This window comes from Rhizopus delemar, genomic scaffold, assembly GCF_000149305.1.
Source record: "Rhizopus delemar RA 99-880 supercont3.12 genomic scaffold, whole genome shotgun sequence".
NCBI lineage: Eukaryota > Fungi > Mucoromycota > Mucoromycetes > Mucorales > Rhizopodaceae > Rhizopus > Rhizopus delemar.
In genome coordinates, this window is record NW_027137838.1 from 872192 (window position 1) to 896184 (window position 23993).

The window sequence follows — 23993 nt, forward strand, 5'->3', positions numbered from 1 at the left end:
TTGTAGTATTTACATAGACAACGTTGTCCTTTTTTTTTTTTTTATTCATTCTTTACTTTCTAACCAATAAATAAATATTTTCACCCACAGTCAAGTTTTGTAAATGTCTATAATCTCCTTCTAAGCACATCAAAAGGCCGCCAAAAGAAACATATACAGCACTAAAAAATAAACAGAATTAGCGATGAAATGCCATAGAAACTCAAGTTTCTCTCTCTCTCTCTTACACTTGTTGACTTGTTCCACCCTTGTTAGAATCCTCAAACTTGTAAACTTTACCAAACATGACATATTCATACTCGTCACTCAAATCGCGTTCTCCAGGTGCGCGTTCACGCCAACTTTCACGTTTTTCGACACCACTCGTACTGGCTGAAGCCTCAAGAGAGAGTGAAGAAGCCAAGACAAACGAGAATTTTTCTCCAACGTTTAAGGGATAAATTTCAGAATTGAAGTCGAGTGTCAGGTCCATTTCATAATTTTCGGAACGTGCAACAAGACGTGAAACTGTTGCATGTTAAACACTAAATCTCATACATTTCTTTTTTTTATACCTCTGTCAAAACGCTTTCCTTGAGGGTCGAGGTCTTTGATATCAAAAATATCTTGAAATAATATGTTTTCGGTTGACATGGTGAAGCAAAAAAAAAAAGTTGGAAAAAAAAAAGAGAGAGAGTCGTCTTTTTTTTTTTCTTACTTTTCATCCACCTCAGACAGTCACTCATAGAACTGATTAAAAAGACATGGCTTAGAAGATAAAGCAACATTGTTAATGACTTTAATGAGCATGAATGTTTGTTTTCTCAGTGAATCAAACCAGATAGTTGCCTCATCTTTTTTAATATTCATTTTATTTTGAGTATTATGTTCAACATTGCATAAATAAGAAAAGAGATTCAACCATCCATCGGACCACTATTCTGAAAATAGCTATTTCAAAAAAAGTAAAATATTCTCTCTAAAACCAGGGCGTACAGATCCACTTGGGAAACTGATACATGCTGATATGGATAAATCTTATCCTACTCTCCATTTTTATTATGGCAGCTGGTGTCTGATGGGGGTTGAAAATAGCTGATTGTATCGAAAAATGAAAATGAAACTTGTATTATGAAATAAGCGATAGGTGTCCCTTGAGAGAAACAGATTATAAATACGTTTAAATATTTACTTTATTTAGTTCGAAACATGAAGAGACGGTGTGAAGCAGTTATCAAAGCTAAAGGCGGCGCAACAGAATACTGAGAATCATTTTATGAATATATTTTTAAAGTAAACATGTGAATCTTTCTTTTCTCAAAACTTGAAATCCCAAGCTTAAGTATACACGTATTAATTGGTCTTGAACTTACATGCCATATTTTTTAAAAATTTTGCTTCAATATTTTGTCCCAAAATTAATTTGGAGTGATTGTAAAGCTGGACACATCCGCTCCCAATGTTCTGAGAAAGTTGCCTTGGGAAAAAGACGTAAAGACGCTTCCTCCACCTCGACCACTGCCGTAACTACCCAGTCTTCTCATGTATCTCCTTCTTTTACGGTTGATAGTGTAATAAATATGACTGTAAAAGAGCCAGTCAATACTGAGCCCTCTCAAAAAGAGTCGCCTTCGTCGGGCGAGATTGCACCAATAGAAACTGAGACAGATTCTTCTGCCTCCCAGACAGATTTGATCACCAATGCTGCTACTATGTCTACATTGGGTAGCACAGCTCATCGATCCAAGTATGCAACACCGAATATTGAGGTCACAACAACCGCATCAACTTCAATGGTTATTGATAACGAACCTTCCCCCGCTTCACCAGAACCAGCAATATCTGATTGTTCATCCTCGACTACTGAATCGATGGACATAAATCTACCTTTTGAGGAGGCTACTTTGTCCCCCGCTTCCAATGGGGAAAATATTTCCTTATCGATATCTAATGAAAAATCTACTTGTAAGCTTTCTACTACTGCGACGGTTCGGAAATTCTCTAGGACACCGAAACCTCATACGCTGATGAATTTATAATTTGTTTATGATTATGAATTATCGTAACAAACGCAAGGCTTTTTCTTTACTTTCCTTGAATAGAAACAGCCTCTTCAGGGTTAGTAACCCAACTTCACAAAAACATTTAATTTGGTACATTCGCTCCAAATCCCCCACTTTTGTCGCTCTTCAAGAAATTGATAATAGCGGTGGTACTGGTATTCATTTACAGACTTTACATCAACAGTTTTGTAGTTAACAATCCCTGTGGACTCAATACTGTGGTCTTCTCTGTTTTGATCCTCAATATTCTTTACAGCGTATTCCTCTTCCAGAAGATTCACGCTGTATTTTAGCTCAAGTTACGCATGTCAATGAGCAAATGGCTCCTTTCCATATTTTGGTAGTCTATGCCCCGGCTTCATCAAATCGAGCTTGCCATGAATTTTTTAACTCATTGTTGACTTTCCGTCAATTATCACTGTACGATTCTATCTCTTGTGTGGATCGCATGGTTATTGCCGGGATTTTAATTACTCACTGTAATCCTCTTCAATGGTGCATCGATCTATTCCACCTCCTCAATGATTACATTTCCTCCAATGTCACTTCCAAAACGTGATGACCGACCTACGTTCCTTAGAAACCTCCACCTTTAGACGGGGTGCAACAACACATTCCACGATTGATTGTATCTACTTATCCCTCGACATGTCCATTAATTATGTCGATGCGGATGTAGAATTCCTCAATTCTGAATGGACAGATCACGCTTTACTCCAGGTAACTCTCAAAACCGACCTCCTCTTCGATACAGGTCCCCGTCTCTGGCGAGATAATCCGGTGTATACCAATATCAAAGAATATCGGCAGAATTTGACAAGTATGCTTACTCGACTATATGATGGTAAGAAGTTGCTTCTTCGGACTTGTCACCACAAGACCTATGGGATATGGTAAAAGGCAGAGTAAAGCAATTTACTCGGCGGTTTGGTAGACAACATATTGATTGGCGCAAACAGCAAATTGTTGCTTTAAAACGTAAACGTCAACGTTTGCTTCGAGGGCTGTTTCCGTTGTCTCTCTTGGCTACTCACTTACCGAGAGTAGAACAACAGATTCAGAACCTACAACAAGAAATTACTTCGATTGCCATATTGAAAGCCGAACGCACCTGGAGAGAAAGAGGAGAAACGGACGTTAGGTATTTAAAAAAGACCGTCAGCTCACGACAGGTTCAACGAACCATACCTCGGCTACTAAATCCCGAAACCCAAACTATATGCTCGTCTCAAGATCATATGCTGGTAGTGACAGAACGGTTTTACACTGAATTATTTTCTGTTGATCCCGTCTGTTCTACATCGCTGGACAATATGGCCTCACACATTCCTGCGTCCTGTCGAATTTCTAATGATGACTCTGAACTGATGACCTCCCCCTTTCTTATGGAGGATCTTCTCGAACAAGTTAAGCGTACACCGAAAGTCAGCAGTCCTGGTAAGGATGGCTTATCATATGTATTTCTTAATTTGATCTTTCAACATCCCAAGTATACTGAATTGCTTCTTCGTGTGTATAATGATGCTCTTTCTGGTAGTCTCTTCCCCAAGCCTTGACTTGAAACATGTATTTGTTTGCTTCCTAAGAAAGGAGACCTCCGCCTTTTAACGAATTGACGACCAATAACATTGATTAATTGTGATGCCAAAATATTTACACATATCCTCAATTCTCGCCTTGTCTTGGTGGCCTCTCAACTCATATCGCCCTAGCAGAGCGGCTTCATGAAAGGTCGATTCATTGCAGATAACGGTGCTTTGATAAACTTGGCTATAGAATAAGCTTCTATCCGTAACTCAGACGAAATTGGCCTCCTTTGAGATCAAGAAAAGGTTTATGACAGGATTCATCCCGACTATCTTCGGGCTGTCTTGGCTCAATTTGGTTTTCCTGAACAATCTGTTTTAGCTATTACAAGTCTCTTTTATAGTACATCGATGATGGTCAACGTTAACGGTCACCTTACCTTACCAGTCCCACTCGGACGTGGCTTACGGCAAGGCGATCCTATTAGTCCTATCCTGTTCAACCTTGCTCTTGAGCCCCTTATCAGAGCAGTCAATGATTCACAGAGAATTCAAGGCTTTCTACCTCCAAGTTTGTCGCTACCAACCATTCGTGGTCCTTTATATGGTCCATCCTCCTTTCAACCGATTAAGGTCCTCGCATACGCAGATGATCTGCTTATTTTCCTATGTAATGCTGCAGATTTCGCTGAGGTTCAAAGGTCGATTCAACACTACAATCAGGCTTCCAATGCCAAAATGAATTTTGACAAGACAGTTGCTTTCTCTATATCCGGGATCCCTCACCTTCATTGGCTGCCTGCTCTAGCTTCTTATGGTATCACTAAATGGCATGACCGATGTTCTGATGAACCTCTTACTTATCTTGGGTATCCGTTGATGCAATCTACTGTACATCGTCGCCTGTTCCAAGGCCGTCTGATCGCTAAGATTACTCGAGCCTGTGACATCTATAAACAACGCAATTTGTCCGTTCGTGGCAGAGCTACTGTACTCAACACTCTGATACTGGCTACTCTCTCGCACGTTTTATCCGTTTCTTGGATCAGTTTACAAACTTTGCAAGTCATACGTCGCATCTGTCGTGAATTCCTTTTATTTCGCGTCTTTCCTCCAGTCTCTTTCAATATATTACAATTGCCACTCAAGAAAGGTAGTCTCGGCATATTGGATCCGCCATCCCAACAACAGGCTCTACAATTTCGTTGGCTCACACCTTTAATACAACAACATCATCATCCCACAATTGTCTTTCAATGGATTGGTGCCCATTTGGCAAGTATAGCTCCTGTGGTCCTTTATGATCACCGATTGCCTTTCTTGTTTCCAAAACTACGTCGGAGTCTCCTTTAACAGAATCGACCAAGTCTTTGTGCTCTGCTTTTTAGAACCTTTGACTTCTTATTTGATTCTGCCACTGTCTTTTCTGCTCTCAACAATACATCAGATCTACCTACTGCAATACCTCTGAGTTACAGTTTGTCTCTGCCTCTCTCCGCGGTTGTGCAATGGACATCTGAATTTTCATTGCAAGAACAAAAATCCTTTGATACTGTCCTCGTTCAAGATGCTTTTGAACTTGTTGTAGAAATTTCCTGTCTACGTCCAAAAACGCTTCCATCCGATCGTCCAAATTTAACTGTTGGTAGAACTCGAGTAAAAAAAAAAATGTTGCAATGGATTACCACTGGTAAAATAACCTTGCTTCCTTTTTTTTTTTTTTTTTTTTTTTTTTTTTTTTTTTTTTTTCTTTACAAAGTTGTGCCTTCCGAACTTCCCTGCATGTGAACAACGCCTCCAAGGATCTGATGCTTTAGACTCCTTCTGTACATATCTGATTGCAGATGCTCTGGATATTGGCTCAGAAAGGATTACTCCCAAGTATTTTCGTACAAAACGTCTGACAAAGCTTTTACAGTCTATCCCAACTAAGTCTCTTGTACACACAAAACCGGCTATGCTTTGGAATTTTTTCTGGAAATTGAAGATCCCTTTAGCAATTCGTATACCTTGGTATCGTTTATTACAAGACAAATTCCCTTGTGCAGCAACGATTCGCAAAGTCGTACTAGATCATTGCAACTCTTCTTGTCGCTTGTGCACACCTTATTTGACTGCCGAACATGTCGATCATTTCTTCTTTCTCTGTCCTCCAAAACGCCTTGTTTAGGAACAAACATGGCCTCATTTCTTTGGACATACTATGACTACTCATGAAGTGTACAAGGCTATACATCTTTTAATCTTCCCTTTTCAACGATTATCCTTAATATTGAACGAAAGTATCATTGCTTGCACTATTCTTGGTATATGGAAGGCTCACTGGCGTTTTATCTTTGACGAAGTCCCTTTCGACCCCATAAGGGTCTTCCAAAATATCCTCTCTTTAGTTGGCCCCCTTTTGGTCCAACGCCTTGTCCTCGATAGCTTAATTTTCACAATCATTATCTTTTGCTCTTTTATGTTACTCTTTGTTAATCCGGAGATCACCGCTGATATACACGTGCCTTCATATATCTTTATTATTCACTTAATAAACAAATTCGGCTTACCAGCCCCTACAAAAAAAAATTAACGGGACTATAGAGAAAAATATTTAATCTTGAGAACAGATGCTGAGTTTTTGTCCTAATAGTTAATCTTGCATTGCATTTCTTTTTTACCCGTCATACGCTATAGTCATCATACAAATAAAGAGACAGCAAGGGTTTTCTGTTTGTGTCAATATTCATGTTTGCATATATCCATATCTATATTTTAGAAAAGATATATGCATGCGAGAACAAATGAGGCATATTAGACTTCAAATGAAGTTTTGGCAAATCCAAGCTTGACCCAATGAATCGCAGTCTTCATCTCAAGTCCAGTCTATTCAACTCCTTTCAAACAATCAGAATATGAACTAGAGAGGAAAGAGCAGGATAACTCTCTTTTGCTTCGTTGTCTATTTCTTCGATTTCAATATATCCAATATCGGATAGAGACATTTCTACAAGCAGAATGCTTAATAACAAATAAATAAAAAGAAAATATAGTGCTGTGAGGCCTTGTGATAGAGAAAGCCGTAGGATAGGATAGACATCTTTGTTTATTTCTTTAGAAGAATTCTAAATATTATCCAATCATTCAAAACAAGAAAAGAAGGGTTTACATGGTCATGGATTAGAAAGACTTTAAAATTTAAAGAGACTTGCTTTGAAGGTTATATCTGAATATATCAGTATATAGGTAATAGAAAACCAAATCATTCTCTAATCTATAAAGTACAAGTGATAGAATGCATTCTTACAATTAGGACTTATCAAGTTAGTAAGGCGTATGCTTCGGGTACCCCAAATTATCTGTCCATGCCAGTAACCATCCCTTATGATGCATGAAATAGAATGGCTTAGCAATAGCAATAAAGTAAAGGCTGCATTTATTTTGGTTGGATGACGTTCTATCTGTACAAATATATATACTTTAAAAGCGACATACAATGGATAGTGTTTATCTCTAAATAACACTTTCCATTCATTTATGGTACATAGTCACCATAAAAGAAAGATAAACTTAAGCTATCACTTTGAATGGCTCTCATTTGAATACGTCAATTCCTGAAATTTAGACAAGCCTAATGTACCTTCTTTTAGGGCAGATTTCTTTTAAGAATGTGCATTTTTAATTTACCATCGTGGTTACAAAAACAAAGGAGCTTCCAATCATGAGTGATAGCATAAATAGATTGCAGTGAAAATAATAGTTCGTTCCAATTCCTTACATCAGCACATATAAAAGAAGCCTTCATTTTTGCTTTTTTTTTTCTTAAGTCATCTCATTGTAGGGAAATATTTATTTTACATATAAAAATGCGTTCAGTTCTTGTCATCTTTGGTTTATTATCTGCCTTTATGCTTGTCTCTTCAGTTCCTCTTGGTCCTGTTACATCAGAAAAAAAACGAGATCTTGATGCCGATGACCTTGTGAACGTTGACCTTATATAAATTGTGCCTCCTCCTCCTTCTGCTCGCTGATGCTGCTGATGTTTAAGATAGTCACCTTCCTATAATTTATGAAATTCAGACTTTTTTCCTTATCCTTGTTGATAGACCTAATATATCGTCACGAGTGAATATTAATAAAATACAAAACTCAAGATTTTTTTCTCTACCATTGCATGCAATACGAGCCTGCTTTCTTTATCAAATCATATGAGTTATAAAAATAAATCGAATCGTGTTCAATGATTTCTTGTATCGTATTTTTCATTTTTTTTTTCCATTTCTTTTTTGTTTCTTTATCGAGGGAAAACGGCAAGTTATCCTGGAAATCATTTTGATAATAAGCGTTTTCTTCATTCTTCTGCAGCAAAGATTGTTTATAAAAAAAAAAGAAAAAGACAAATCAAAATGAATTTACAAAGTGTTGTGAACACTGGGCTCAGAGTCAGATCTATGAGTGATGATTCATAGATCTTTGTCCATAATCTCAACTTGCACAAAATGTAACTTATATTAGTATATCAACCATACAGCAAAATATAAGAGTACATATGATTTATAAGTATCACCATGTTTTATTAAAAATTCAGAAAAGATACATCTTTTATCAAATTCCATAAACAGAAAGTACATGGTTGGTGGGCTATAGGAATCGAAGAGGATGAAAAAGCATTATATAAAGACATGAAATACTTTACATATCCTTATGAAATGTAATTGATAATAATCTTTTGTTTCTTTATCTCACTAACGACAATCTTCAATGCTGACAAAAGATGAAAAGCTGAAGCAGGAAATGATAGAGAAATATGCCTATTCAAAGTATGAACATCTGACAAGCTAATCTCTTAACAACAAGACAATTGCTATAAGAAGACTGTATTCTGAAAGGGTGCCTAGGCAATTCAGTGACTAAGCAAAGACAGTCATTTATTGATGATTGGTATAAAAAGGGCTTGGATATAGTATTATACATGTTCTTTTATAATTTTGCTGTCGTAACTATATTTTATGCTGTCATTGAACCAATTTTATGAATAAGCTATATTTTGTTCATCTAAGATGTTAAATTCAATGCAAAAGCGTAAAAGAAGATGAAAGCGAAGATTCAATCTCACAGGGTTGATTTTATACTTGCATGAAAAAAAATTCTTGTTGTTCATAAGGAGAACGTGGTGAAACACAATGCAGCAAACTTTGGCAGCATTCGACTTTTCTCTCTCCAACTAACTCAAATCCAGGAACATACAAACAAATACGTATGAATACAGATAAATCCAGAAAAATACAAAAAGATATAGAATATCCACAAAATCATCAAAGAACAGCATATAATCAGAAAAGCCAAAAACATATAAATAACTTCAATATTTTTTATACTTTACCTACTTACTTTTGTTTTCACTTACTTTTGTTTTTACTTACTTTTCCTTTACTTAATTTTTCTTTACTTACTTCACTTCACTTTATTGATTATTTTAATAAATATCACTCAAAGTAGATCTCTTTTATTTTTCTTTTATTTTACTTAACATCAAGAACAAGAAGTCCCTTGAAGCATATACACTTCATTGTAATCCCTTTTATTTTATCTTTTTATTTTACTTTACTCAAAGCAGTTTGATCTACTTAACAAGATCTGGTGGTCACTCTATTTCAAGCGAACTTATATTCAATCTATTACTAGTTTGAAACCAAACACTATTCAAAACCTTGGTCCCAAGTCAAAAACCATTTATATCAAGTCTACTTTATACTATAAAAACCTTACAAACTCCAATTATCACAGTGGCTTATAAAAACCAGTACGCGCAAATGAGATAGAACATGCTTTTTATGGACAGTATCAAGTATTTGAATTATAATGTATTATTAGTGTGGCAAATCAAAGGAATATCTGATAAGCAATTTCTCTTTAAGCGATAAAAGAAGGTAAAAAACACAGTAAAAATGATGAAAAAGCAATAATAAAACTATTCAAGACAGTTTGATATGAAAAAAGACCTTGATTTCATCAAGTATTGGTAAACATAATATATGCAAGTTTACCTCTCTTTCTTATATCTAATATGCTCATTATTAATCATTGAAGCTATACCGTTTGTGTGAATGACCGTTGTTTGTCATACAACAATTACCAATGTATTCAGTTCGAATGATATTATATGGTTAAGCCTTCTTGTTTTTTTTCTTCTCTTAACAAGTAAAAACATAATAATTAAGAAAAGAAATTGCAAACATGTGGTACATCTTTTGTTTAATGTGGTTAAACTAAATATTTTATTTATAGGCTTAAATGAGCACGCGGCGTTCAAGACACCATAATTGCCCAAGCCAGATCAAATGAGATATAAATGAAGCTAAAAAAAAATCCTTTATGGGAGCAAGGGAAAAAAAAGGAAAAAGAATGTGAATGGGTAGTGCGGGAAAGACGTGTCATAGACATCAATGTGGGACTGGTTGACGAAGTTGGCGAATCTTTTTATGTGAAGTAAGTAGTTAGGTTCATAAAGAATGGTACAAGCAGCTGGATGAACATGTCGGATATTTATCCACAGAGTCTATACATGATCAAGGATATGTCCTGTGCAGTACTTGTATGGTGGGACAAGGTCATACGATGCTAAGTTGTCGAGGCCAATAAGGCCAAACTGGACAAAGAAGTTGGTAACAGCATTGTAAATGAGAGTCCTGAATCGTCGGAGGGCGACACGGATTCTATGGAGGAATGCTTTGCGAGCATGGTGTACTTTGCGGTCAATAGGTTCATTGACGAGAGTAGGGTCGCGAATGATTGATGGGTCTAAAGGATCGAAATCGTCACGGACTGTGATGTTGAATTTGCTCAATTGTGAACGTAGCTCAGTTTCATAACCAATGTGGATAAGAAAGCTGACTAAATTTCTATCTGAACAATGAATATCCAGAATTCGACGGACGCTAATGTGTAATCTGTGGAGGTTGGAGCGCAATTATTGTAGAGAGAGACGGTGTCGAACGGATATATGGATGAATTTAAAGCCTGTTGGTTCAGCAGGTGAAGAAAATTACCTGGCAATAGCCGTCAGGCTAAGTTAGGAGTTATCACGCTTGGGATTAGCAATCTTGGGAAGAGGAATGGAGGTATTGTTAGGTGATGGGGGACATTTAGATAAGGAGGGAAGGGCTATGAGGGAGGGAGGAAACGGTTGGCGATGTGGTGCGTCCAGATGGAGAAGGTGGGATGTCTGTGATTGAAGGCTTCGGAGCAAGTTGCTTCCGTAAGAAAGTATTCTCTTGTTGTAACTTGCGTATCTCAGTATGGGCAGCAGCTAAGTCTGCCTGCAGTTGCTCGAGTTGCTTGCTGTTATGATGCATAACGAGGACTTTCAAATAAGGCAGAAATCTATAGAAAGTGATGGAAATCGGCCATTTGTTTAATACATTTAAACATTTACTTTATTTACAAATAAAATTAAACCCAAAGTGGGCGCATGATGACTTCGTTTTCATCGTTTTCGCCAGGGGCAGATCAAAATAAGATGAGTAGAAGCTAAAAACTCCTTATGGGATCAAGGATAAAAATGTTTTAGAGAAAGAAACGGTGACACGTGTAAGAAACACTAGCGGGAGACATTGGGAAGCCATTCGAGGAATCTTCGCCCAATATAGGGTGGTGGTGAAGGTGGAACCTTGTCATGGCATAAGTAGTCAAGCTTATGGAGGATGGTACAGATAGTAGGCCATTTAAGGAATCAAGGAAGGACAGAGGATCTACCATCGTTTCAGGCAATTGTAGTCGGCGGTGCATATTGAGGCGATGGATAGAATGGACGTTGTAAGTGTCTGTGAAGGATGGAAGGGGCATGGTCTAGGTGTACCACCAGCAAGCTATCCGAGACGCCAACATACACAACGATTTCGTTTTATTCTAGCCATTGGTAGCCATAAGATAGGATCCAAAGAAATAATTGGATGACAGTGAAAGAAGTGTAGAGTTACGGGAGGAGCGATTTTGACAGAGATTGTCTTGTTGGAACTGTAACTGGATCTGTTTTAGAGTTCGCTTGTCTAGGGATTCAAGGTAAGGTAGGCATTTTTTCCAAAAAAGTGATCTTGAGAGTGCATACCATTGTGAATGGCTATTAGAACGACGGATGTAGCACAATAAGCGAGAGATCAGGGTATCTCCTGGAAGAGTAAAGGAGCGAAGAAGGAATTGGGATTGGAGAATGTAATCACACTCTTGCATGGAAGGTATTTTCGTAAGGTGAAACATCACCTTGGTAGATGAACGAGAGGAGCCACCAAAGATACGGCGTATACATGTGTTCTGTGCATCTTCAAATTTGTTTGCAAGGAACGATGTAATTTTGGTAATTGTAAGGCCATATTCTTGTTGGGCTCGGATTATTTGCGTATAAAAATGAACGGCAAGGAGTGGGCTAAAACCTTTGGGATGAAGACATATGGCCGATTTTGTTTAATACAATCACACCAAATAAATTTATTGAAGATAATTTTAACCTCATAACAAAATAAAGTCGTCTTTTTCTCATCCATCAACTCATTTAAAAAACATGTTAGCTCGAATCTCCATAGACTGCATACGACCTTTAATTATATATGAAGATGAAGCAAAAGAAAGTAAAGCACGGGGTCTTTTTATCTTCTTAGAACACATCACACGATTAGAGAGATTGTAGAGCTTGTTGGCTTGAACAGGTCTACTGTGCAAGACATAAAAACCAAGATTGATAACTATGGTAGCCTTTTGCCTCACAAGTAAACGGGTCGCCCATTGAAAATAAATGAAAGAACTGGAAGGCACTTGAACAGGATAATTAGAGAGGATCCTTTTGCCTTTTATAAAGAAATAAATATGGAATTAGCAAAGCTACGCTAAGGCCATCGTGTTGGTCGCTTGCTTACTACCTACTCACTGACGAACAGAACACCCAAACTGCTGTTTGAATATAAAATAGGAGGAGTAGCCTCGTGTTCATAAAGGACACGGTAGTTTATGACAGCCAAGCTCTATATATCACTCAACCTGCAGAAATCCCATCAAATTCTACACTGCAGCATTCATAAACCCACAGATCAAAAAGGAGAACGTTTTTCAAACCTGTAGAGTTCACCAAAGCTTTATAAAAAAGCCTTTTTTTTTTTCTTTGGATCATCCATGTGTTTATCGGAATCCAGACTTTACAATCAGGCACAAAGGGCCTGTTGGTTGCTCGAGGAGAAGGATAGAGATGGCAGGAACATGCAGTCGGAAAACTCATCAGCCTAGTTTGAAGACGACGCGCTACGCCCCCACTGCGATCTTGTACAACACTGCTTTCTTCAGCAAGCGATCCTGACTGAAACAGCAACAGCCTGTCACACGAAAATCCCTCTAGGAAATCAAAACAAGACGCGACCCCAGGCTTGCATTCACTGAAAAGAAGCAAGACACCATGGCCTCTGACTCATGCCACTTGCTCCTTTTCATCCTGTTCACCTGAGATGAATAAAAAAGAAGAGAGTGTGTGTGACGAATGTGACTTGGAATTAACCCAGTCGAAAAATTTTTTCTCTTTTTTTGTTTAAAGACACTCGACCTCTTTTTCTTTTTCTTTTTCTTTCTTTATTCTTCACAAAAAGGTAAAGTGTGTATATCAAAAGAAATCATAATGATGTTTTAGCAAAATTTATTTTGTTGAATTTCTTCACATGAACATTAATGATTCAATTGACACTCTGAATGATTTCTTTCTTTTGTTTATAACTTTTTACTCAATCTTTTTCTCTATAGGAACTTGTTTTCTTTTTTTTATTAAATAAAAACCTATTTGTTCTACTCGAACCTTATTTTTTTTTTTTGTTTTCGTTAAAAGAGTATATGCATAAAGTGGGATGGAATGGTTTGCAGGCGCATTATGGATTAGATGAAAGCTGCAGGGATATAGCTTGGTATTTTGATATGTGGGTGGTAAATGGTTGACACAAAAGAGATGAGCTGCGTAAAAAAAAAATAAGGTACTTTATTTGAAACATGTTTATATCAAAAAAGAGGCTTAGACTACGTGTTCAAATAGATTTTTGACAAGTGGTACGGATCATGATTAGATTTGGATTATTTGTAGTGATTTTACGTTATAAATAGATGCTAATATTAAGAGAGAGGGTATCAAATGAAGAATGAAGAAGCTAATCTGCGATTGCTTCCAAATCATTTCTTTTACAAAATATGCCACGATGATGATCTGTTGTAAAATAACGTTGTCCATCCACACTACCATCACAATTACCAACTAAAAAAAAGGATAAGCAAGAGAGAAAGAGAGAACATGTCTGTTGATTACCTCTGTGGTCTAATTCAACACCAACCCATTCACCTTTACCAAAATGAACTCCACCCATGTATCGAACATAGCCAAAGGTCGGCAAAGGTCGTAACTTCAGTCTGACATAAGAATCCATCGTCACATACGCTTCTTCCTGTTCTTCTTCTTTAAACAGATTTCTCCAACTCGACCGCTTCTTGTCAGTCGCCATGATCAAGCCTTCCTCGGGCAGCGACCGATAGGGTCTTGCTCTGGGGTAGGTCAGACGGTTGGGTGATCTAGAACGAGGGGGTGTCACGGGGAGTTCGAACTTGATGGTCGTCGGACGTATGAGGCTTTCCTTTTCTTTTTCCGCCATGGCATCCATTCTCGCTTGGGTTTCCATCGACAGCAACAGGTTCAGATCACCCGTCATGGTCGGTTTGGCGGATTCGGTCAGACGGAGACTGAGATCTGTGCTTTCTGTACTGGACGTGCTGACTGAATCATGATCGACAAGTGCAGGCTTCTTGTTTTCTTGTTGATTGACAGGGTTGTTTTCTGGATTCATGCTGCTTGGCTGATTTATACTGCTTTGTTGATTTATACTGCTTTGTTGATTCATACTGCTTTGTTGATTCGTACTGCTTTGTTGATTCGTACTGCTTTGTTGACACTGACTTGTACATTTATCCTTTTTTAATCCAAGACGTTGTGAAAGTTTTTTGGCTTTTCGAAACATTGATTTTTTTTTTTGAAGAAAAAGAAAAAAAAAAAAAAAAAAAAAAAAACGTGAAAAATCAAAAGTCACTTTTTATTGTAAAAAAAAGTTTGTACTCAATGGCCTGGTGAATGTGGGTGAAATAGTATTTAATCTCCGGCATTACTGTCAATACTTTACATGCTTTACACCTATGGCGTACATGTGTGCAAACAAAAAGAAAATTTTACAAAATTGGGTCTTTATTTCTCTTTCTTTTTTTAAAAAAAAATGATGGACTGAAATTGACTTTTTTCGGTAGAAACCACATTAAGGGTCCGTGTTACACGTTTATCAGATAAACAATGCAATCGTTTCTTATTCTTTTAGTTTAATGAATGGCCAAGCAAGAAAAGAGAAATCAAAAGAGCGCCACGGCGCTCTGTGGCGCGTATCATGTGATTCTTATCTCTTTTTATTTTTCCATAGTTTCGGAAAAATGGGTCATTGAATGCGAGTCATACTATTTCCCTATTTTATTATTATTTCTTAGTCATTACACGAGAAAATGCTCAAATCCGGAAAGAGCGCCGAATACGTTGTCTATTGATTTTGTATGATAACTGTCTTTGAAATAAGTTCTTTTTCAATCCTACTCTTTGCTGGCCTCTAAGCCCCTCTGATGCTTTGTTTTTCTGCCACAGCCACTCGGGATGGATGACAAGCGAACGATTGATAAGCTCACGACTCGATGTTCTCAAAAAGGATGTGTTCAATCAACACTACTCCCCGTTCCTACCCTTTTCTCCAGCCAGATCGTCGGCTTTTTAGAATCCAATATGTTTCACTGCTGTTTGTATTGTTGGGATTGAATTGGATGACGTTGACAAGCGCAGCCATAGAATGCTTACGTACAATTTAAAAAAAGAAACGCTCTATTTTCAGCAATACTAAAGAAACAAAAAAAGCCTGAAACCATTTAAAAATAGAGACTATTTTAAGAAATTACACAATTCATGCAACTCTTTTTCAAGCACTGCTGCTTAAAACTCCAGTGCAAATAAACTGTCCAGTTTTGCCAAGTAAAATAAAAAATTACTTTTTTCATACTCCAATGTTTCTATAAAAAGATTCAAATGAATGCTTGAAAGTGTATCTTGAGCGTATTGAAGACAAGGATCCTTTATGGACATCAAAAGAAACGTGATGGAGGATGACCCTCGAGTCAGATGCTTTGTCAAAGTCTACCCATGGACTGTTTACACGAAAAAAAAAAAAAAAAAAAAAAAAATATCCCAAATATCTCCACCAAGTCTCACAGCCTATTTGTTTTACACAGAATCATGCCATTGATCTATACTCGGCTGGAAGCTTTGTACGTTTCGTCGATTTCAAAGACAAGTGATTTTCATTCAACCTCTTCTTTTCATCCACCTTATTTTTTCAATAAACAAAAAAGGCATTTACCACTTGATGTTTACATTGTACTTGGGAAAAAAAAAAAAAAAAATAAAAAAAAAAATCAATGATGAACGCATGAATTTTATTATTTCGAGGTTTGGCCAAGATCTGAATGGGTTATAGGGAATTTGGGCTTCGAGTTATGACTGAAGCTGACGCCGTGATTACGACGCCAGAGGAATTCAGGTTGGAGCCTTGGATCCCAAGCGTGATCGATCAGAGGTTGAGAGTGTCTGCGAAGATGAGAGGGTCCCTTGCTTTCGATCTCTGGCATCGAGTTTCTTTGGTTGGCATAGACAGCGGCAGCACCCACAGCACTCAAGGTGAAAAAGGTAGCAGGAGTAGACATGAGATGAAGAAGAAGAGAAAGGGAGGGAAAATAACCCATTCTTTTATAATCAAACCAAAAGTCATGCGTAAAATAAGCTTAAACACATGTGTACGAGAAAAAAAGGTTATTTATTATACAAAAAGAGAGAGATTATAAAGTAAATTTTTCAGTAGAAAGGTCTATAGAGAAAAGATGAGTTATGAATGAAACACGATCAGAAAAAAAAAAAAAAAAAAAAAAAAAACTTACATGTCCACTGTTCGATTGATTCATAAAGCCAAGATTCACTTACAACAATTTTATCAATCTGGAGTGGTTCATTACTGATCACCACATTCGCTTCTTCCATCTCTTTCACTACATGACCTCCAGCCAGCCTAACCAGTTGCTCTGTAAACTCTTTTCCTGCTGATACCGAATTGACTTTGATACAAGTGGTCGATGGCATAAACGGCAAGTGCTGTCGAGCGATATTCGCACGAGGATACCATTTCAATAGCTCATATCCATCCTCTGCCACATAGCTTCCATTTTCTTTACTGGCCATCAACCTATTCATCTCTTCTTAGTCTCTATCCGTCTCATATGCTATCACGTACCATTCTGGACTTAGGATCCACAGTCCTTTCACCAGTCCAAGCGCGACTGATTTCGTACGTCTTGGACTTCCAACAATCACATGGGTTGTTCTTTCATCGATCCTATGAAACAAAGAGAGGGTGTCATCCTACCATGCTCATCACTGTCCTTTCCTTTACTTACTCTGCTACTACTTTATAAGTTCCCAAACTTTTGATGATCCCTTCGTACTTGTTACGTTCGGCTGATGTTAAACTGGTGAAGACGATGGTTGATTTTGTCACTAGCACAGGCTGTGGATTGAATGAAGGTATTGAAGATGCAGATAATGAGGGTGATGGTATATGTTCTATAGACTGTCTGGGTGTCGCGTTCCCCGTCAGCCTTCTCTTTCTTCGGATGGGTGTTGTCGAGACTTGACTAGGGGTGGTACTGATCGAAGGAAAGAGGGATACCATCCGTTCCTTATTGTTCTCTAGACCATCCTCTACTTTCTGTCCAATCGAAAACCTTGCTTTGATGTGCTCCTTCATCTCCGGACTGGGTGCTACTGGCGCTGGTTTGGCTCGTTTGAGGGCTATGTGTCTACTGGCTTCCACAGAGAGGGGTAAAGAAAGTCGAGTCTTGTGTTTATATTCCTCTTCTTCTTCTTCTTCATCCACAAAGGGCTCAAACACCATCCGTTTCACACTACCTTCAGTCGATATCTGCCGTCGTTTCCAACTGGGAACACCAATGGTCTTTCTCCTTTCTTCTTCTAATCGTTGATTTCTCAATTCATATAAATCTTCAGTAGGTGACGAATCGCCTGAAGAGACGGCTAAAGAGATAAAGATGGGTTAGATCACGTTTGGTTTGTGGGGTTGTCTCGTACGGTTATCGGCTCCTAACGCTCTCACTTTGCTGGGTTCCATCGACTTGCGCCTCTTTTTGGCTGCGAGTACTAAACTTTGAGGTCTTTCGATGATGAAATCTTTTTCTGATAGTCTCTTTCCTTCCTTTTTACATCTTGAAATCCAAAGTAAATTGATTATATGTACATTCTTTGAAAGTGCCTTTTTGATGGTGGCAGGTGATCCATTTTTAAATATTAAATGTGTACAGGAATCTATTCAGGTGGATAAGAAACTCCCCTTATATATTTCTTTCCCCCTTTTTTTTCGGTATACCTGAGAAGGTTCGACGAGTCTTTGCACCCATGGACTGTAAGGCCCTTTCGAAATTTTGAGATACATCGTCACCGTCTTCCGTTCTACAAATCATTAAATCACTGCATCATTCACTTGGTCACTTTTTGTTACCTGACATCTAAACAGGCAACAACACCTTCCAAGATTTTATTATCAGGAGTCGCATGTTTTGTTTCTGGTGCAGCTGGCGGTTGTTGTTGCTGTACCTTTTTATGTTGATCTGCTAATGAAGTTGTTGTAACTAAAAACTTATTTATTGTTGACTGTGAGATATTTCCTTTGTTGGATAAACGTGAACTTAAACGTGGTGGAGCCATTAAAAAAAAAAAAAAAGAAAAAAAAAGGGAAATAAAAGCAAATGGGTAAGGTGATCAAAAAGCACGCCCTTTTTTCCTCAACTTTTTCTAGGTGAAAAATTTTACCCAATGAAAAACCGTGTTGGGTATCCAATTAGAAAGTAGTGTATGAAAAGATGACTTCTTTTTATTATGTATTAGATGCGTATTGAGTAGTCTATATATGCATTAAAAATGGGTTTCTTAGAGCTTGGTTTCAGTAAGACCATCCTTGAAGAGAGTAAAGAAAGGTGTGATACCATCTTCACGGTAGTTCAACAAGGCGACCATACCGTCGGGGTTCATGGATTCACCAGTGTAGAATTCATAATCCTTAAAGTTGGTAAGGATTCTCTTGACAAGAGAAGCAGCACCCTTTTCAAAAGCTTCGACACGTTCAGGCTTGGTTTCTTGCAACTTCTTCTTGAGTTCTTTCATGTAACCCTTGATGTAGCTCATGTAAGACTTCTTGTCAAATTGGGTTTCAACAAGACGGAAAGAGTGAACAACATTATTGACAGTTTGAGCACTGCTTTCGACACCTTCGTCCTCACCTTCGGCAGAAGGGTTGGCTCCGATATCAATGTTGCCTTCCTCAAGTGTGATCATCTTACAGTCGACTTCATAAGCAATATTGTCGATTTCCTTGATGGGCTATCATTCGGGGTTAGTATCAATCATTCAAGGATGTCTTTGAACATACGAAAGCATCAGACAACATTTCATCGCCTAAGTGTTTTTGTTATCAGTCAAGTCTTTTTCTCTGCATCAATCCTTTCTTACCAGAGATCACGTCACAGTACAAGAGCATCTTTCAAAGAGTGGGATGGATGGATAGAAGAAGGGCCTGAGATAAAGGGGAAATAGCTCTTTGCAGATCATGATCCCCGCCATCCATATAAGGAAATTAATATTTTGGACGCATTCTCTTATTTTGGCCCCTCAAATGTCGGAAGCAAAAAAAAAGTCACATAGGCCCTCACTATGTTACTTTTCGAAAATCCTTTACACATGAAATGTTTGATCTTATCTCGCAAAGCATCCGAAATTGACCTAGGTTGTAAGTCAGAGTAGGATCCAGGAAGATGATGGTGGTCATTCTTTCGTGTCAACTCAACAATACTTGGACCAGAGATGCGACATGTCACCATAATGATGGCGTTACAGCCGATTTTCTTTGAATTTTTTTGTACTGGTTGACCGCTGTCGTCGTTCGTTCTGGTCTTAGATACCTAAGTGTCAGGTCCACGATGACACACATATTTTTTACTCTACAAAATCGTCTTATGACAACCCAATGAAGATCCCTCAGTTTCCTTAATTCTGAACCCTTTGTGTGTCCAGTGAACACAAGTAGAATCCTCCAGTTTTTTAAGCTCTTCCTCTCAGTAATCTTTGCTGACTTTCGTCTTTTCAAAATCTGTAACATTAGAAGAGTAAAATCTAGTTGCTAAAATTCACATGGCTAAATGAAATGAGTCTTGCTAGTTCTAAAATTAAAAAACGCAGAGTAAAATATTCAGGGCATATGTGATCTTTTTTGTGGATGTGTGACTTTTATTTTTTGCTTTCGTCATTTGAGGGGCCAAAATAAGGAAATGCATTTTATTATTGATCTCAGTCCAGCCTACGTCAGACGATATAACCCAGGATTCATTCTAAATTATTAGTTCCTCTCTTTTTTTTTACTTAATAAATAAAAGTTGTCAGCTATTGACTTCTTATTGTTTTCATATTATAAACACCAAATATCTCAATATTCATGAAAGACTAACAACCAGCAGATATCAGAACTTGTCCCCGAAGATAACAAGAATAACAATCGACTGGTGTATTTTATAGATGCTGCTTTGTCAGAGAGCAGCTCCGTTGGTGATTCCAGCTATACTTGTGATATCACTGAAATAACAGCCACTAATAGTGTGACAACAAAAAAATCTGCTAGGCAAATGTGGACCTTATCACTTTGTGAATTAGAATCAATAGTCACCGAGAAGGTTGAAATGAAGACCAGCAACGACAAAATAAGAAGTATACATGACTCATGTCATGCGGTGGCTATCAACGGAAAGTTGAAACCAAATGATAAGCGTAGAATCCTGAATCTTTCTGGTCTATTTGACTGTGAAACAGAGCTCAGCATTTCGTCAATATCTGTTAAATATGTTGCTTGCAATACCATACTTTCTGAAGGTGTTAAAAGAACCATTGCTTGTTTAAATACTTCTATTGAAAATCGTATATTCATGAAGCTGGATCACAATCCAGAAAGTTTAGAAGATTTGCAGCTGAATCATATTATACCTGATTTATATCTTAATTTTATGAATAACTTGAACAAAGGCAACGAACTAAACCTGATTGCCAAATATTTGGGTTGCATCCTAAATTCACTGTGGTCTTCTCATGACCATGTTCAAATAAAATGGTATGTTATTATTAAAGAGCTTGGATAATTATACATAAAGGGGGCTTCTTTTGCTTATCTATTGATTTATATGTGTATTAGGGACAAGTCTTCCCAAGCAACATCGAAAACAGACCCGACTAATTGCAAAATCCAACCAGATAATTTTTACACGAATATCAATGATAAATCATTCAAGGTTGGTAACGGGGAAATAAAAAGAAAAACAGCTTCCAAGAAAGAAGTGGATGAGACTCGCACAAGGATGATAGATGTCTGTAAAAGGCAACTCCACCTTAGAATGAAACACGCAGGCACAGCAGATGATTTGGTAACTTTTGGCGTGTTGGTTTACGGTAATATTAAACTAAAAGCGTATGAGGTTAAATAGAAAAATTTAGTAACTTGTGAATTAAGGTTACGATACGAATTCTATTTAGTATCGTATGTCAACGGATATTATCCGTTCGAGAAATTTGCTTGGGGTGAGTTTGCCAGTTCAGATGATGGCTTTAAAAATTTGGAAAGCACTTTCAAATCACTGATTCAGCTAAAGGTAAAGTGATAAAATATACAAAGCATACACGCTTTGCCTAATTTTTATTTTTTAATCAGAAATCAATGGAGTTGTCGTTGTCGTTGGAAGGGAGCAACTCGGCTAGTTCACTTGATACAAATAAACTCCTCCCAACAGTTACCTACTTCACGGAATACCGTTGAAATAGATTACTGGTCTATATTTTCTTTTTTCCCCATCAATATAGTAAAATAAATAGCAGTTAACATTCACTTCCTATCGTTATTAAAGAGTTGAAGGTGTGATAGGACGATTGAAAAAAAAAAAACAAGATTTCTAAATCCGTCATCAGACAGTGTATCCCAAAATACAAATTTGAGTAAAGAGCAGGTTTTTGATCCCCAATCTCTTCGTTTTTTATTTTGAATCACTTTTCGTGAGCAGTATATATATCTATCAGTTTTCCTTGCGGATTGGAATTTGATATTATAGTCAACATTACGAGCATCGTAGTTAATTAAGCCAATAGGTAATTAAGATCCCAATACAACAAAGGATAATGTTTTAACGAATTTTCTTGTTTTCTTTTTAAATTACTTCACAGCTACTTTATATATTATTCTTAAATAAATATCATTCAAAGTGAAACTATTCTGCTTTTATTTTATTTTACCTAGCATAAAGAACAAGAAGTCTCTTGAAGTATAGACACTTCATTGTAAACCCTTCTTATATTTTTTTTTTACTTTACTTCATTCAACACAAGCAACTCGCGTTCAAATTATTAGTTCTTTTTATTTATTTCTTTGTCCTAAATATACGTTATTTATTACTATAACTACACCTAACCATGTCGGACTGGAGAGCCACACCAACCAGCTCTTAAGTTGGAGCTCTTTTGATACAAATCTGCTCTCATGGTAATACAAATGACCTCAACAGCACATCAATAGAACATTTCATAAATCGCGATCCTGAGCGTTGTCACTCTACTGATTTGTGCTTTCTATTCGTCTTTTAATTGACGCAAGTTAAGTTCAGTAAAAATATTTTGGACGAATTAGTTTAATGAACACTCAAAACTCAATAAAAGCTCCTATAGTCAAACGCTTCTTATATGGTTAAATTAATTCCTTTAGCTTTTCTTTAGTAACCCCTCTCATTTCTCCCTTTTCACATTTTTTTACTCTTGCTCCCAAAATGGGGGGTTTTTTTCTAAGCATGAACATCCTAAAGGATTGATCTGGTCCGGGCGAACGTTTATTATGTTATTTTTGCGCTCCATTAGATTTTAAATAAAAAATTATATTTAAAGAAATATCGGCCAATTTATATGTTTTTGGTTTTCTTGCTTATATGCTGTTTTTTTGAAAATGTCTGTAAAAGCTTTGTTTTGTGTGAATTCACAGAGTTATGTGAATTTAAGGAGCATATGAACTTATCCAACTTTATAATTTCGCACGATTGTATGAACTCAGGAGAGGTTCGTGACACCAACATTTGAATTTTCTGCAGTCGTTGTACGTTTTTCTCTTTCTTCTTTTTTTTTTGAAAAAAAAACAAAAAATTGCTATGATTGCTTACAATACATTACAGACCCATCAAATGGGACAAGTACCAGAGCTGCTCGCTTCTCTTCCAACGTTTTATGGTGTAGAATTTTTTGGAATTGACGAGATGCACTTGATTGGCAGAGGGGTTGGACATCTTATTTTCAATATTCTTAACACCAGTTGCAATGGATCGTACATCATTGAATCAGGCTCAACGTACAGCTTCAGACTAAAAAATCCACTTCGAAGAACCAATGGTATGACTCTAGTACAGCGCCAGATGGAAGTATGTGCCTCCAAAGTCTCCCCAATATTTGAAGGCTCCTTTCATGCTTCGTTTGATCGGTACAGAGCTGTAGATTGGCAGAACTTTCTTTGCGTGATCGTACCAAACATTATCTTGCCATACGTAGTTGAGTACGAAGCAAAGAAAGCGTTGATGTGCCTGATAAATGGTTGTAATTTGGCACTCCGTCGAACATTAAAGGAAGAGGATGTGAGAAAAATGGAAAGGTGAATACAAAGTAACAAAAGTTCGTTATTACACTTTATTTACTAACAGTATCTTATCATTTAACAAAGTGATGTGGAAACATGGCACAAATATTTGCGTGATCAGATCAACGTTGGTAATTTGTCAGCCAAAGTTTTCACAGTCAACAACCATTATCTGGGTCATCTTGGGCACATGACCAGACAGCTGGGGCCCATAAAGAACTATGGCTGTAGATCAACGGAGAGAACGATAAAAGAGTTTGCCAACAAAATCAAGTCGACAACAAAGCCTGGAGTTAACAGCTCCAACGTTTTGTTGAACACCGTGAATCTACAGCAATACGGAATTACCACGTCTTTATCCAACAACGATCAAGTGAATATAGATCAAAATCCTCCCATGTCGTTTATATCTCATCCTTCAGGCAATGACCAGTTTCCACAATTATGGGATCCTGCCGGTGAAGCATATTTGTTATCAAATGGAGTGATCATCCCTGACCTGCGCGACCAAGATCTTGTCCATGCACTGCTTTCCTATTACAGACGGCTTTATGGTGATCGAAGCATAATCGATATTGGATCCA

At 37.3% G+C, this 23993-nt stretch overlaps 10 protein-coding genes across 10 annotated transcripts; 5 read left to right on the plus strand and 5 right to left on the minus strand.

Moving 5' to 3' along the window:
- Nucleotides 1–223: 223 nt before the first annotated feature.
- On the minus strand, nt 224–633 carry RO3G_13620 (uncharacterized protein; the record flags this gene model as incomplete). The annotated part of the gene is made up of 2 exons (XM_067668204.1): nt 224–507; nt 555–633. The coding sequence occupies 2 exons, from the start codon at nt 631–633 to the stop codon at nt 224–226; spliced, it is 363 nt and encodes a 120-aa protein (XP_067524305.1).
- Nucleotides 634–1559: 926 nt separating this feature from the next.
- On the plus strand, nt 1560–2018 carry RO3G_13621 (uncharacterized protein; the record flags this gene model as incomplete). Its single annotated transcript, XM_067668205.1, has 1 exon — nt 1560–2018. One exon carries the CDS (start codon nt 1560–1562, stop codon nt 2016–2018), a length of 459 nt encoding a protein of 152 aa, XP_067524306.1.
- Nucleotides 2019–2600: 582 nt separating this feature from the next.
- RO3G_13622 (uncharacterized protein) lies at nt 2601–2939 on the plus strand (the record flags this gene model as incomplete). Its single annotated transcript, XM_067668206.1, has 1 exon — nt 2601–2939. The coding sequence occupies one exon, from the start codon at nt 2601–2603 to the stop codon at nt 2937–2939; it is 339 nt and encodes a 112-aa protein (XP_067524307.1).
- A 416-nt stretch (nt 2940–3355) lies between these two features.
- RO3G_13623 (uncharacterized protein) lies at nt 3356–3598 on the plus strand (the record flags this gene model as incomplete). The annotated part of the gene is made up of 1 exon (XM_067668207.1): nt 3356–3598. The coding sequence occupies one exon, from the start codon at nt 3356–3358 to the stop codon at nt 3596–3598; it is 243 nt and encodes an 80-aa protein (XP_067524308.1).
- A 381-nt stretch (nt 3599–3979) lies between these two features.
- RO3G_13624 (uncharacterized protein) lies at nt 3980–5738 on the plus strand (the record flags this gene model as incomplete). Its single annotated transcript, XM_067668208.1, has 3 exons — nt 3980–4847; nt 5016–5224; nt 5328–5738. The coding sequence occupies 3 exons, from the start codon at nt 3980–3982 to the stop codon at nt 5736–5738; spliced, it is 1488 nt and encodes a 495-aa protein (XP_067524309.1).
- A 5720-nt stretch (nt 5739–11458) lies between these two features.
- Nucleotides 11459–11779, minus strand: RO3G_13625 (uncharacterized protein; the record flags this gene model as incomplete). Its single annotated transcript, XM_067668209.1, has 1 exon — nt 11459–11779. The coding sequence occupies one exon, from the start codon at nt 11777–11779 to the stop codon at nt 11459–11461; it is 321 nt and encodes a 106-aa protein (XP_067524310.1).
- Nucleotides 11780–13722: 1943 nt separating this feature from the next.
- Nucleotides 13723–14580, minus strand: RO3G_13626 (uncharacterized protein; the record flags this gene model as incomplete). The annotated part of the gene is made up of 2 exons (XM_067668210.1): nt 13723–13826; nt 13878–14580. The coding sequence occupies 2 exons, from the start codon at nt 14578–14580 to the stop codon at nt 13723–13725; spliced, it is 807 nt and encodes a 268-aa protein (XP_067524311.1).
- A 1504-nt stretch (nt 14581–16084) lies between these two features.
- RO3G_13627 (uncharacterized protein) lies at nt 16085–18217 on the minus strand (the record flags this gene model as incomplete). The annotated part of the gene is made up of 6 exons (XM_067668211.1): nt 16085–16425; nt 16580–16881; nt 16930–17031; nt 17093–17729; nt 17916–18017; nt 18211–18217. 6 exons carry the CDS (start codon nt 18215–18217, stop codon nt 16085–16087), a joined length of 1491 nt encoding a protein of 496 aa, XP_067524312.1.
- Nucleotides 18218–18638: 421 nt separating this feature from the next.
- RO3G_13628 (uncharacterized protein) lies at nt 18639–19043 on the minus strand (the record flags this gene model as incomplete). Its single annotated transcript, XM_067668212.1, has 1 exon — nt 18639–19043. The coding sequence occupies one exon, from the start codon at nt 19041–19043 to the stop codon at nt 18639–18641; it is 405 nt and encodes a 134-aa protein (XP_067524313.1).
- A 1394-nt stretch (nt 19044–20437) lies between these two features.
- On the plus strand, nt 20438–21561 carry RO3G_13629 (uncharacterized protein; the record flags this gene model as incomplete). Its single annotated transcript, XM_067668213.1, has 4 exons — nt 20438–20862; nt 20944–21197; nt 21282–21397; nt 21457–21561. 4 exons carry the CDS (start codon nt 20438–20440, stop codon nt 21559–21561), a joined length of 900 nt encoding a protein of 299 aa, XP_067524314.1.
- Between the last annotated feature and the right edge of the window lie 2432 nt (nt 21562–23993).